Source organism: Phyllobates terribilis, unplaced genomic scaffold, assembly GCF_046119375.1.
Source record: "Phyllobates terribilis strain yellow unplaced genomic scaffold, ASM4611937v1 Scaffold_9__5_contigs__length_417890890, whole genome shotgun sequence".
In the NCBI taxonomy this organism is placed as follows: Eukaryota; Metazoa; Chordata; class Amphibia; order Anura; family Dendrobatidae; genus Phyllobates; species Phyllobates terribilis.
This window is the reverse complement of record NW_027362769.1, coordinates 364,827,688-364,836,731: the sequence shown is the minus strand read 5'-3', so window position 1 is coordinate 364,836,731 and position 9,044 is coordinate 364,827,688. Positions and strand designations below refer to the sequence as shown.

Genomic DNA, 9,044 nt, shown 5'->3' with positions numbered 1-9,044 from the left:
AGCTCCAGCCTCAGTGTTTTGTTGTAGTTCCGCAGCACACGATGGCAGAGACCGCACCAGCCGCCGCTCCCCCTCCCGCGGAACCGGCCGCCAAATCCAAGAAGCAGCCGAAGAAATCCGCCGCCGGGGACGTCAAAAAAAAGCAAGAAGCCCTCCGGTCCCAGCGTCTCCGATCTGATCGTGAAAGCCGTGTCCGCCTCTAAGGAGCGCAGTGGGGTGTCTCTTGCCGCCCTGAAGAAGGCTCTGTCTGCCGGAGGATACGATGTAGAGAAGAACAACAGCCGCCTGAAGCTGGCCGTCAAGTCTCTGGTCACCAAGGGCGCCCTCCTCCAGGTGAAGGGCAGCGGCGCCTCCGGGTCCTTCAAGCTGAACAAGAAGCAGCAGGAGACTAAGGACAAAGCGGCCAGGAAGAAGTCAGCAGCTGCGGCCAAGCCCAAGAAGCCTGCTGCAGCCAAGAAAGCCGCCAAGTCTCCTAAGAAGCCCAAGAAGGCTCCGACCGCGGCCAAGAAGAGCCCGAAAAAGGCCAAGAAGCCCGCAGCAGCTGCCAAGAAGGCGGCCAAGAGCCCCAAGAAGCCAAAGGCCGCTCCGAAGCCCAAGAAGGTGACGAAGAGTCCGGCTAAGAAAGCTGCTAAACCCAAAGCTGCCAAGAGTCCTGCTAAGAAGGCAACTAAAGCCAAGAAGCCCGCAGCTAAGAAATAATCCAAAGCCGCCCTGTTATTACCCCACAAAGGCTCTTTTCAGAGCCACCACCTTGTCCCCTGCAGAGCTGTATAATCAGTGCCACCACCTTGTCCCCTGCAGAGCTGTATGATCAGTGCCACCACCTTGTCCCCTGCAGAGCTGTATAATCAGTGCCACCACCTTGTCCCCTGCAGAGCTGTATGATCAGTGCCACCACCTTGTCCCCTGCAGAGCTGTATGATCAGTGCCACCACCTTGTCCCCTGCAGAGCTGTATGATCAGTGCCATCATCTTGTCCCCTTCATAGCTGTATGATCAGTGCCACCACCTTGTACCCTGCAGAGCTGTATGATCAGTGCCATCATCTTGTCCCGGCAGAGCTATATTATCAATGCCACCACCTTGTACCCTGCAGAGCTGTATGATCAGTGCCCCCACCTTGTCCCCGGCAGAGCTGTATGATCAGTGCCCCCACCTTGTCCCCGGCAGAGCTGTATGATCAGTGCCACCACCTTGTCCCCTTCAGAGCTGTATGATCAGTGCCACCACCTTGTACCCTGCAGAGCTGTATGATCAGTGCCACCACCTTTTCCCTGGCAGAGCTGTGACCAGTGCCACCACCTTGTTCCTTGTAGAGCTGTGTGATCAGTGCCACCACCTTGTCCTCGGCTGAGCTGTATGATCAGTGCCACCACCTTGTCCCTGGCAAAGCTGTATGATCAGTGCCACCACCTTGTCCCCGGCAGAGCTGTATGATCAGTGCCATCACCTTGTCCCCGGCAGAGCTGTATGATCAGTGCCACCACCTTGTCCCCTGCAGAGCTGTATGATCAGTGCCACCACCTTGTCCCCTGCAGAGCTGTATGATCAGTGCCACCACCTTGTCCCCGGCAGAGCTGTATGATCAGTGCCCGTATATCCTGCCGCTTCTAGATTATAGTGTGTACAGGGAGCGGCTCCAGTGTTATAATGAATAAGCTTTTCCCCACATCTCCGCATAGAGCTGCGCTGTGTCCCGATCACACCAGTGCAGGTGACCGATCAGTGTAATCAATGGAGGGAAGGGGTCGATGTCCTACAGAAATCTACATCATCCTAATCAATCACCACTTGTAACCTGCGTCTTTATTAGTGAAAGGATTAGTGTGCGGTTATTACTTCGATGTGAGAATTGGAGAACCAGTGATTTGACTGATGATAGATTAGAGCCTGTACAGCTCCGTGTACTGGTGACATAGAACAGTGACGACTGCGGCTCTTGCTGTAGAAGCCGCATGTAGACATGGTGTGAACCTGTGCCAGTATCCGCAGCCAGAAAAGAGTGTGAACAGAGACCCTGCCCCTCTTTATGAGGGCGGGATTACTGGGTGTTGGGTTGATTTCGTGAATAATGTTTGGTCGCAGACATCGCACGTGTTTTGGCGGCTCATGTTAATTTATGAACTAGCCAATAGAATTGTAGGGGGCGTGTTCACATGACGCGCTAACAGGAGCAGAGGAGTATAAATATCCCGCTCTCTCCGCTCCTCTCATCACTTCTGTTTTCCTCTATACAGAGCTATGGCCAGAACTAAGCAGACCGCTCGTAAATCCACCGGAGGGAAAGCTCCCCGCAAGCAGCTGGCCACTAAGGCCGCCAGGAAAAGCGCTCCCGCCACTGGCGGAGTGAAGAAGCCTCACCGCTACCGGCCAGGGACAGTCGCTCTCCGTGAGATCCGCCGTTACCAGAAGTCCACCGAGCTGCTGATCCGTAAACTTCCCTTCCAGCGCCTGGTGAGAGAAATCGCCCAGGATTTTAAGACCGATCTCCGCTTCCAGAGCTCGGCCGTCATGGCCCTGCAGGAGGCCAGCGAGGCTTATCTGGTGGGGCTGTTTGAGGACACAAATCTGTGCGCGATCCACGCTAAGAGGGTCACCATCATGCCCAAAGACATCCAGCTGGCCCGCCGGATCCGTGGGGAGAGAGCTTAGATCCGTCCTACACGTCTGACTATAACACAAAGGCTCTTTTCAGAGCCACCAAATCCTCCATAATAACGAGCTGATCCCTCACATCTGCTTCTCTACCCTGATTATTGAATGTCAGCTTTATATAATCTATTTGGAGTCTGGACTGTGTTGTGAAAGAATCTAGAAAGCATGCGCAGATTTCTTGGTGTATATGATGCGATCATTATAGGACGTCCATTATCCAGCGCTATCTCCTGTGAACACTCGCTGACTCCTATCAGCCGCACGGGTCTGATCCTGAAAACGCATCAGGATTAAGAGACTAATATCCTCTGCAGCTCTGTAGTAGGTTTATCTAGATAATATTAACCTACATTTTATAAAATCCCCACCTCCTTCTTTCAAAGTTCTCTGTAAACTGCAGTATCTCGTTTCTTTATATTCCCGGCACTCGGAATATTGCTGGTGTGATGGAGTCACCATTGTTAGAATCAGTTCTGCACTTTGTGTTTATAGAAAGCGGATACTGTTCCCTGGATCCTGGAAAACAAGATTTCTGTATGGAACCAAGAGACCATTGATCGCTCAACACAAGCAAATTTCCTGATTTCCGAGAGTCCTGAAACTACGTGATCCAGAAGGACAAAGAAGAGAAAAAGCCATCAGCCCCTGAGCGGGAACTTCCTATTCGGTAATTCTTAACATTAGCTCCTCCCCTTCCTCTGCTGATTGGCTGAACACAGGACGTTAGGGAGTTTGAATTTTCCGCTCCTTGTAGTTTCCGCAGCTTCTACAATGTAATTGTGTTACTACTTCTGCTGTGAAGAGAAGTGTCCGGTCTATAGATAAACTCCACTGAGCACATTCATGTAGTCACCTTCCAGATCACAGTGTATTCTCCATTGGATATGGGACCACTGGAATGAGAATCAATCAGCTGCTCAGTGATTATGTTACTTATACGGTTCCTTTCTTATTTGACCAATCTGAGCTGTTGTCATTATCTTCTACAGGAATAATTCTGTTCCCAATTGATAACAGTACTGTCCTGCCATTATCGCTTGCAGGAAGAGACCCTCTGTAAGCCAAACTGAGGGGATTCCCGGCTTATGAGCTGGTGTCAGTATCGGAGCAGTGCTGCTGACCGCGGCTTCCTCCCTGCACTGTCCTTAGAAGAGGCAATAATCCTGGCTGCCACAATCCTCCTCACATCACCGCACCCCAAGAGCAATTCTATCAGAAGTGACAAGCCCATCTTAGAAATGTCAGAGCTCAGTCAGGATCCTATAGATTAGTCACCGGGAGCAGCCAGAATGTCACATGTAGATTGTACAGAATGCAAGGGATGATGAGGGGAGTAGTAAGGTGCGGAAATGACCCTTCCTGGACATTAGTGAATAGCATGTTACGAATATGCTGGTATGATGGAAGTGGGGGTTAATCACTGTCAGTGCCGTTACAGGTATATTCAGCAGTGATCTGATGTTTCTATATGAAGTGTAGATCACTTGCAGCTGGTGTCGTGTCTGCCCTTTTATTTACAGACTGTTTTTGAAACATTTCTCATCACAGGTAAAACATATATAATTAGAAGCTGCGGAAACTGCACAACGAGCGAGAAATTCAAACTCCCCAACAGTTCTGTGTTCAGCCAATCAGCAGAGGAAGGAGGAGCTAATGTAGATTCTGTAAGACCCGCCCTGGAAACGCGTCATCTCTGCAGTCTTCTCTCCGGTCCACCCAGACGCTATATAAAAGAAGAGTCCGTGCGGGTTAGTCATAGGTTCCTGCTGACTATTTGGAAGATGTCTGGTCGCGGTAAAGGAGGGAAAGGTCTCGGGAAGGGCGGTGCCAAGCGGCACAGGAAGGTGCTCCGTGATAACATCCAGGGCATCACCAAGCCTGCCATCCGCCGTCTCGCTCGCAGAGGAGGCGTCAAGCGCATCTCCGGCCTCATCTATGAAGAGACTCGCGGTGTCCTGAAAGTCTTCCTGGAGAACGTGATCCGTGACGCCGTCACCTACACCGAGCACGCCAAGAGGAAGACCGTCACCGCTATGGACGTGGTGTACGCGCTCAAGCGCCAGGGCCGCACTCTCTACGGCTTCGGAGGTTAATTGTGTTCTCTGCTCCATCCTGACAACCCAAAGGCTCTTTTCAGAGCCACCACATCTTCTAAGTGAGAGGCTACAATCTCCTGTGGAATAATAATCCCTGTGCTTGTGTGAATGCCAGTACAAGCTTTATACGCTGTTCATGAGTTAAAAATGTTCACTCATTGATAACTGAGGATACTTGCACTGAAGGGATGAGTTTGTTGTGGTTGGAGTGATGTATAGTATTTGACGGGCTGATTGCGTTCCTTACAGCAATCTGTAGATATCCCGAGTTATTGAAGCAGTATCAGCTTTCTTTAATACAAGATACGCAACTGCTCCCATCAGTAGTGATGTTCCGAGTGCTGCTTACAGAATGGAAACATAAGATCCTGTGATTGAGGACGGGGCTTGTATCAGGCTCAGTGTATATGGAGGCCGCTGAAGGTTCATGACCTCACAAATGATTAGTGGAGAACCATCCTCTTTTCGATAAGAACCATTACCGTGTTCGGGGAAAGCTGCTCTGCGCTGTATTCTCAGAGGGGTAGAGCTGTGCTCAGACCGCATTGCTCAGATTGCGATCTCCGCTACAAGCAGAGGGGCCGGTAATAATCCGACGCACAAAGAAAGATTGCGCGGGAGACTCAAAACCACCAATTACAGACATCTCAGCAGGCGCCAACCAATACCAGATACAAGTGTTTTCTCCACCGTTTAACTCTCTATTAGCCGGGTCACTAAAATTAGTATCTGCGCTACGAAATATAGCAGGATCAACCTATTTAATGCTTTACATTTCTGATCTATAGTAAATCATACAGTAGAACATAGAATAGATCGTGTTGTTCTCTCTATATAGTGTGGACCATCGCCTGCTATCAGCGGTGCCGGCTCTGATGAGGAGGATGTGGTGGCTCTTAGAAGAGCCTTTGGTTGTTCGGACAGATGTGGAGGAGCGGCGCTCACTTGCTCTTGCTCGCCTTGCTGCTCTCGGTCTTCTTGGGCAGCAGCACGGCCTGGATGTTGGGCAGGACGCCTCCCTGGGCAATGGTCACCCCACCCAGCAGCCTGTTGAGCTCCTCGTCATTGCGCACCGCCAGCTGCAGGTGACGGGGGATGATGCGGGTCTTCTTGTTGTCCCGGGCGGCATTGCCGGCCAATTCCAGGATCTCAGCAGTCAGATACTCCAGCACAGCGGCCAGATAGACCGGAGCGCCGGCGCCGACTCTCTCGGCATAATTGCCCTTGCGGAGAAGCCTGTGCACACGGCCGACTGGGAACTGGAGTCCTGCCCGGGATGAGCGGGTCTTTGCCTTAGCACGGACTTTGCCTCCTTGTTTGCCGCGTCCAGACATCGCTGTAATCTTATCCAAAATCAATCTCCAATAATGCCGTTTCTGTCTCCCTTTTATCCGCCGCTGCCCCGACCTCCTACCTTATCATTGGATGGATCTGAAGCCGCCAATGGAGAGCAGACGTGTGGAAACACCAATAAGACGCAGCGGGCGCAGCTTACACAGGTCACGTGACTTTTTGTCCATGAGTTTGAAGTTCCCGCTCAGTGGCTGATGGCTTTTCTGTTCTTTGTCCCCATATAACACGAGGTTCTATGACCGACTTATATTGGTCGTTTACATCCCATACAGGAGTCTGGAGATTTTAGTTGAGCAGTCTCCGCTTTCTATAATACAAGACCCGGGGTCAGGGATGCTTCGGTTTCCTTTCATAGATATATCGAGTGAATCAGCCAAAAGCTGTGATGTGCCCCGTGTGTCTGACCTCCCTTTATACGATATACTAGCCAGGGACGCATCCTACATGCGATATTTCAGGGAAGACCAATTCTGCTTTGACCCCACCATATCCCCCCGATCATCTCCCCAGTAGTTTAATCCAGTAATTCATGTACAGATCAATTGTACAGCTACAGGGAGGAAGTGTGTGACAGGACATGTACGATCATGTATTGCAGATTGCTCAGAAAATTACACTGTTGTCCGGATCCCATAGGTCAGACATGCAGTTAGGTTATCGGTCATCACACCCTCACAGGAGCTTTATTCCTTTTCTATAGATTCCTGCTCCGTTACTGCTCGTTCTTCTGCTCTTTCACTTGTCCTCCTCCCCTTTATCCAGTGTCAGGACGGGCGGCTCTCGGGCAATATATCCACATGTAGAAGCTCCAAGAATGAAGAGGAGAACAATGAATCCCTTGTTAAGAGGAGAAATATCCCAATACAATCTCTAGATAACTTCCTCTAATACCAGATGTAGCGATGTATAACGAATATAGGGGATCTCGGTGACACATTGAGAAAACAAACAATAAGACTCAGATCTGAGCATCAATCTCCATCTGTATAATAACAACGATGAAAATAGTAAGTCCATTAAAGATCAGAGAACTTTAGTAGTCTGGAAAGAAAAGTGTTAATATACTATAAGATGAAATCACTGCGGAAGTGCAGAGAGCTCCGATCACCAATCTGATTGTAAGAAGATGAAGTCTCCCCGGGGAGAAGTGGCCTCTGTGCTGTCAGTGCAGCTGCCGCCTCTTACAGGTTGTTGTTCCTGCAGGATATGGGGAGATATTAGCGGCTGGGCTCAATCAGGAAGACGGATGAGATGAGATCTTGGTTCTGGATCCTTTTCTATCATTATATGTATAATAAATTATGTTTCTAATGCAGATTGTAGAGAATAAATGATACAGCAGAAACATGGACAGCAGTAAGAAGTTTCTGACATTTGCAATCTGTCACCAAGTCATAACTCTGCAGCAATGTCATACATGATAGATACCTCTGTGCACACAGTACATAGCTCTCTGTGCTGCGATTACTACACAGCAGAAATCCTATCATACTGCAGTCAGATGAATGTGTTGATCTTGATATTAACAGGATCAGATACGATTGTGTTGTAGAGGCAGCGAATACTCGCAGGGAATGTGTCCGTATGAGGCAGCTGGATGGACGCCCTGTGTAGCCGGAATACGGACGTCTGTGTGATGACCGCGTCCTGGGCACTGGAGTCTCGGATGGATGGCGGCCTCAAAAGGTTAATAACCTCCCAGAATAATAACAAGGCCGGCACATCCTCCACCTGCCGATCAGGAGAACGATCACATTTGTTCGGGGGCAGACCGCTCTGGAGGAGAGGACCCTGTATTCTCAGCGGGGTAGAGCTGCCCCCAGACCGGATTGCTCAAATTGCGATCTCCGCTATTAACAGGAGTCGTTAATAAATAATCCGGAGGAAAAAGAACAACGATTGAGCGGGAATTTCAAAATCACCAACGGATCTGTGATCAGCCAATGACTGACAGACATCCTCAGGCACCGACCAATACCGGATACAAGTATTTCCTCCATTTAACTCCTCAGTGGCCGTGTGTCTGCTTATTCACCCCTGAATTATACTGGTGCCTTGTCTGCTCCCCCAGCCCATGCTGAGTTCGGTCCCACTCATCCATTATGTGGCAGATGATAAATACAAACTATCTTGGGATGAACAACTGGATTCTGATGCATGAGATCTTCAGGATCAGACCCGTGCGGGTGATAGGGGAGAGCGAGTGTTCACAGGAAATGTCCCAGCTGTAGATGGACGCCGTGTAATGACCGGGTCCTGTGCACTAAGACCCCGGCATAACACCCATCAGGCTGCTGGTAGATTATGTGAGGATATGGTCTCACTATCCATATTTGTAAGCCAAACCAGGAGAGTGATAAATGCAGAATATATGCACTGGTATGTATTATACCTTTTCTCTGATTGCTCCTCATCTGGTTTTGGCTTCCAAATACTCAAGAAAAAGACTGACAAAATACTGATCATGTGACAGTAGCATTATTCGGTCTGTGGTAGGATCGGTGGGGACAATAGCGCCACAGATATTAAAGAGCTGTAGAGGATAATACGTGACTGGTGTAATATCTAATGTCTGTACTCATGGTGTAATGTGCACTAGTTACATATTAGCCTGTATGTGGTATAATATATATGACGCGCCCCCTGGGCCAGTGCTGTTTGGGGATTACCCGGAGCCGGATCAGATGGGGGTTGTAGTCTCCGAGTGGCGGCGACCCGGTCCGTGCCCATGGTGTCAAACTCAGTGTGTGGCAGTCTTGATAGATGTTATTGGTGTTCTTAGTGTCGACTACGCCACCCGTTGATTTGCGGTCAAAAGGCCGCCGCTGCAGAAGGGTCCGCTGAGGCTGGTGGTATGTGTGCCACTGTGGTAGTATAACCCCCAACGGGAGGGGTATAGCCTCAGGGGGTCAGATGTAGAGGATGGTGGTTGTGAAGGTG

The 9,044-nt window shown here is 49.8% G+C and overlaps 2 protein-coding genes across 2 annotated transcripts; one reads left to right on the top strand and one right to left on the bottom strand.

Moving 5' to 3' along the window:
* Positions 1–2,235: 2,235 nt before the first annotated feature.
* On the top strand, positions 2,236–2,652 carry LOC141161151 (histone H3-like; the record flags this gene model as incomplete). The annotated part of the gene is made up of 1 exon (XM_073645921.1): positions 2,236–2,652. A coding segment is annotated over one exon (417 nt), but the record flags the coding sequence as incomplete, so codon positions are not given.
* Positions 2,653–5,583: 2,931 nt separating this feature from the next.
* Positions 5,584–6,108, bottom strand: LOC141161150 (histone H2A type 1-like). The gene has a single exon (XM_073645919.1). It carries the CDS (start codon positions 6,083–6,085, stop codon positions 5,693–5,695), a length of 393 nt encoding a protein of 130 aa, XP_073502020.1. The 5' UTR covers positions 6,086–6,108; the 3' UTR covers positions 5,584–5,692.
* Positions 6,109–9,044: the final 2,936 nt, after the last annotated feature.

What these genes read in the sequence shown, in the direction of transcription:
- LOC141161150 (XM_073645919.1), bottom strand. Translation starts at nt 6,085, where the DNA reads ATGTCTGGACGCGGCAAACAAGGAGGCAAAGTCCGTGCTAAGGCAAAG.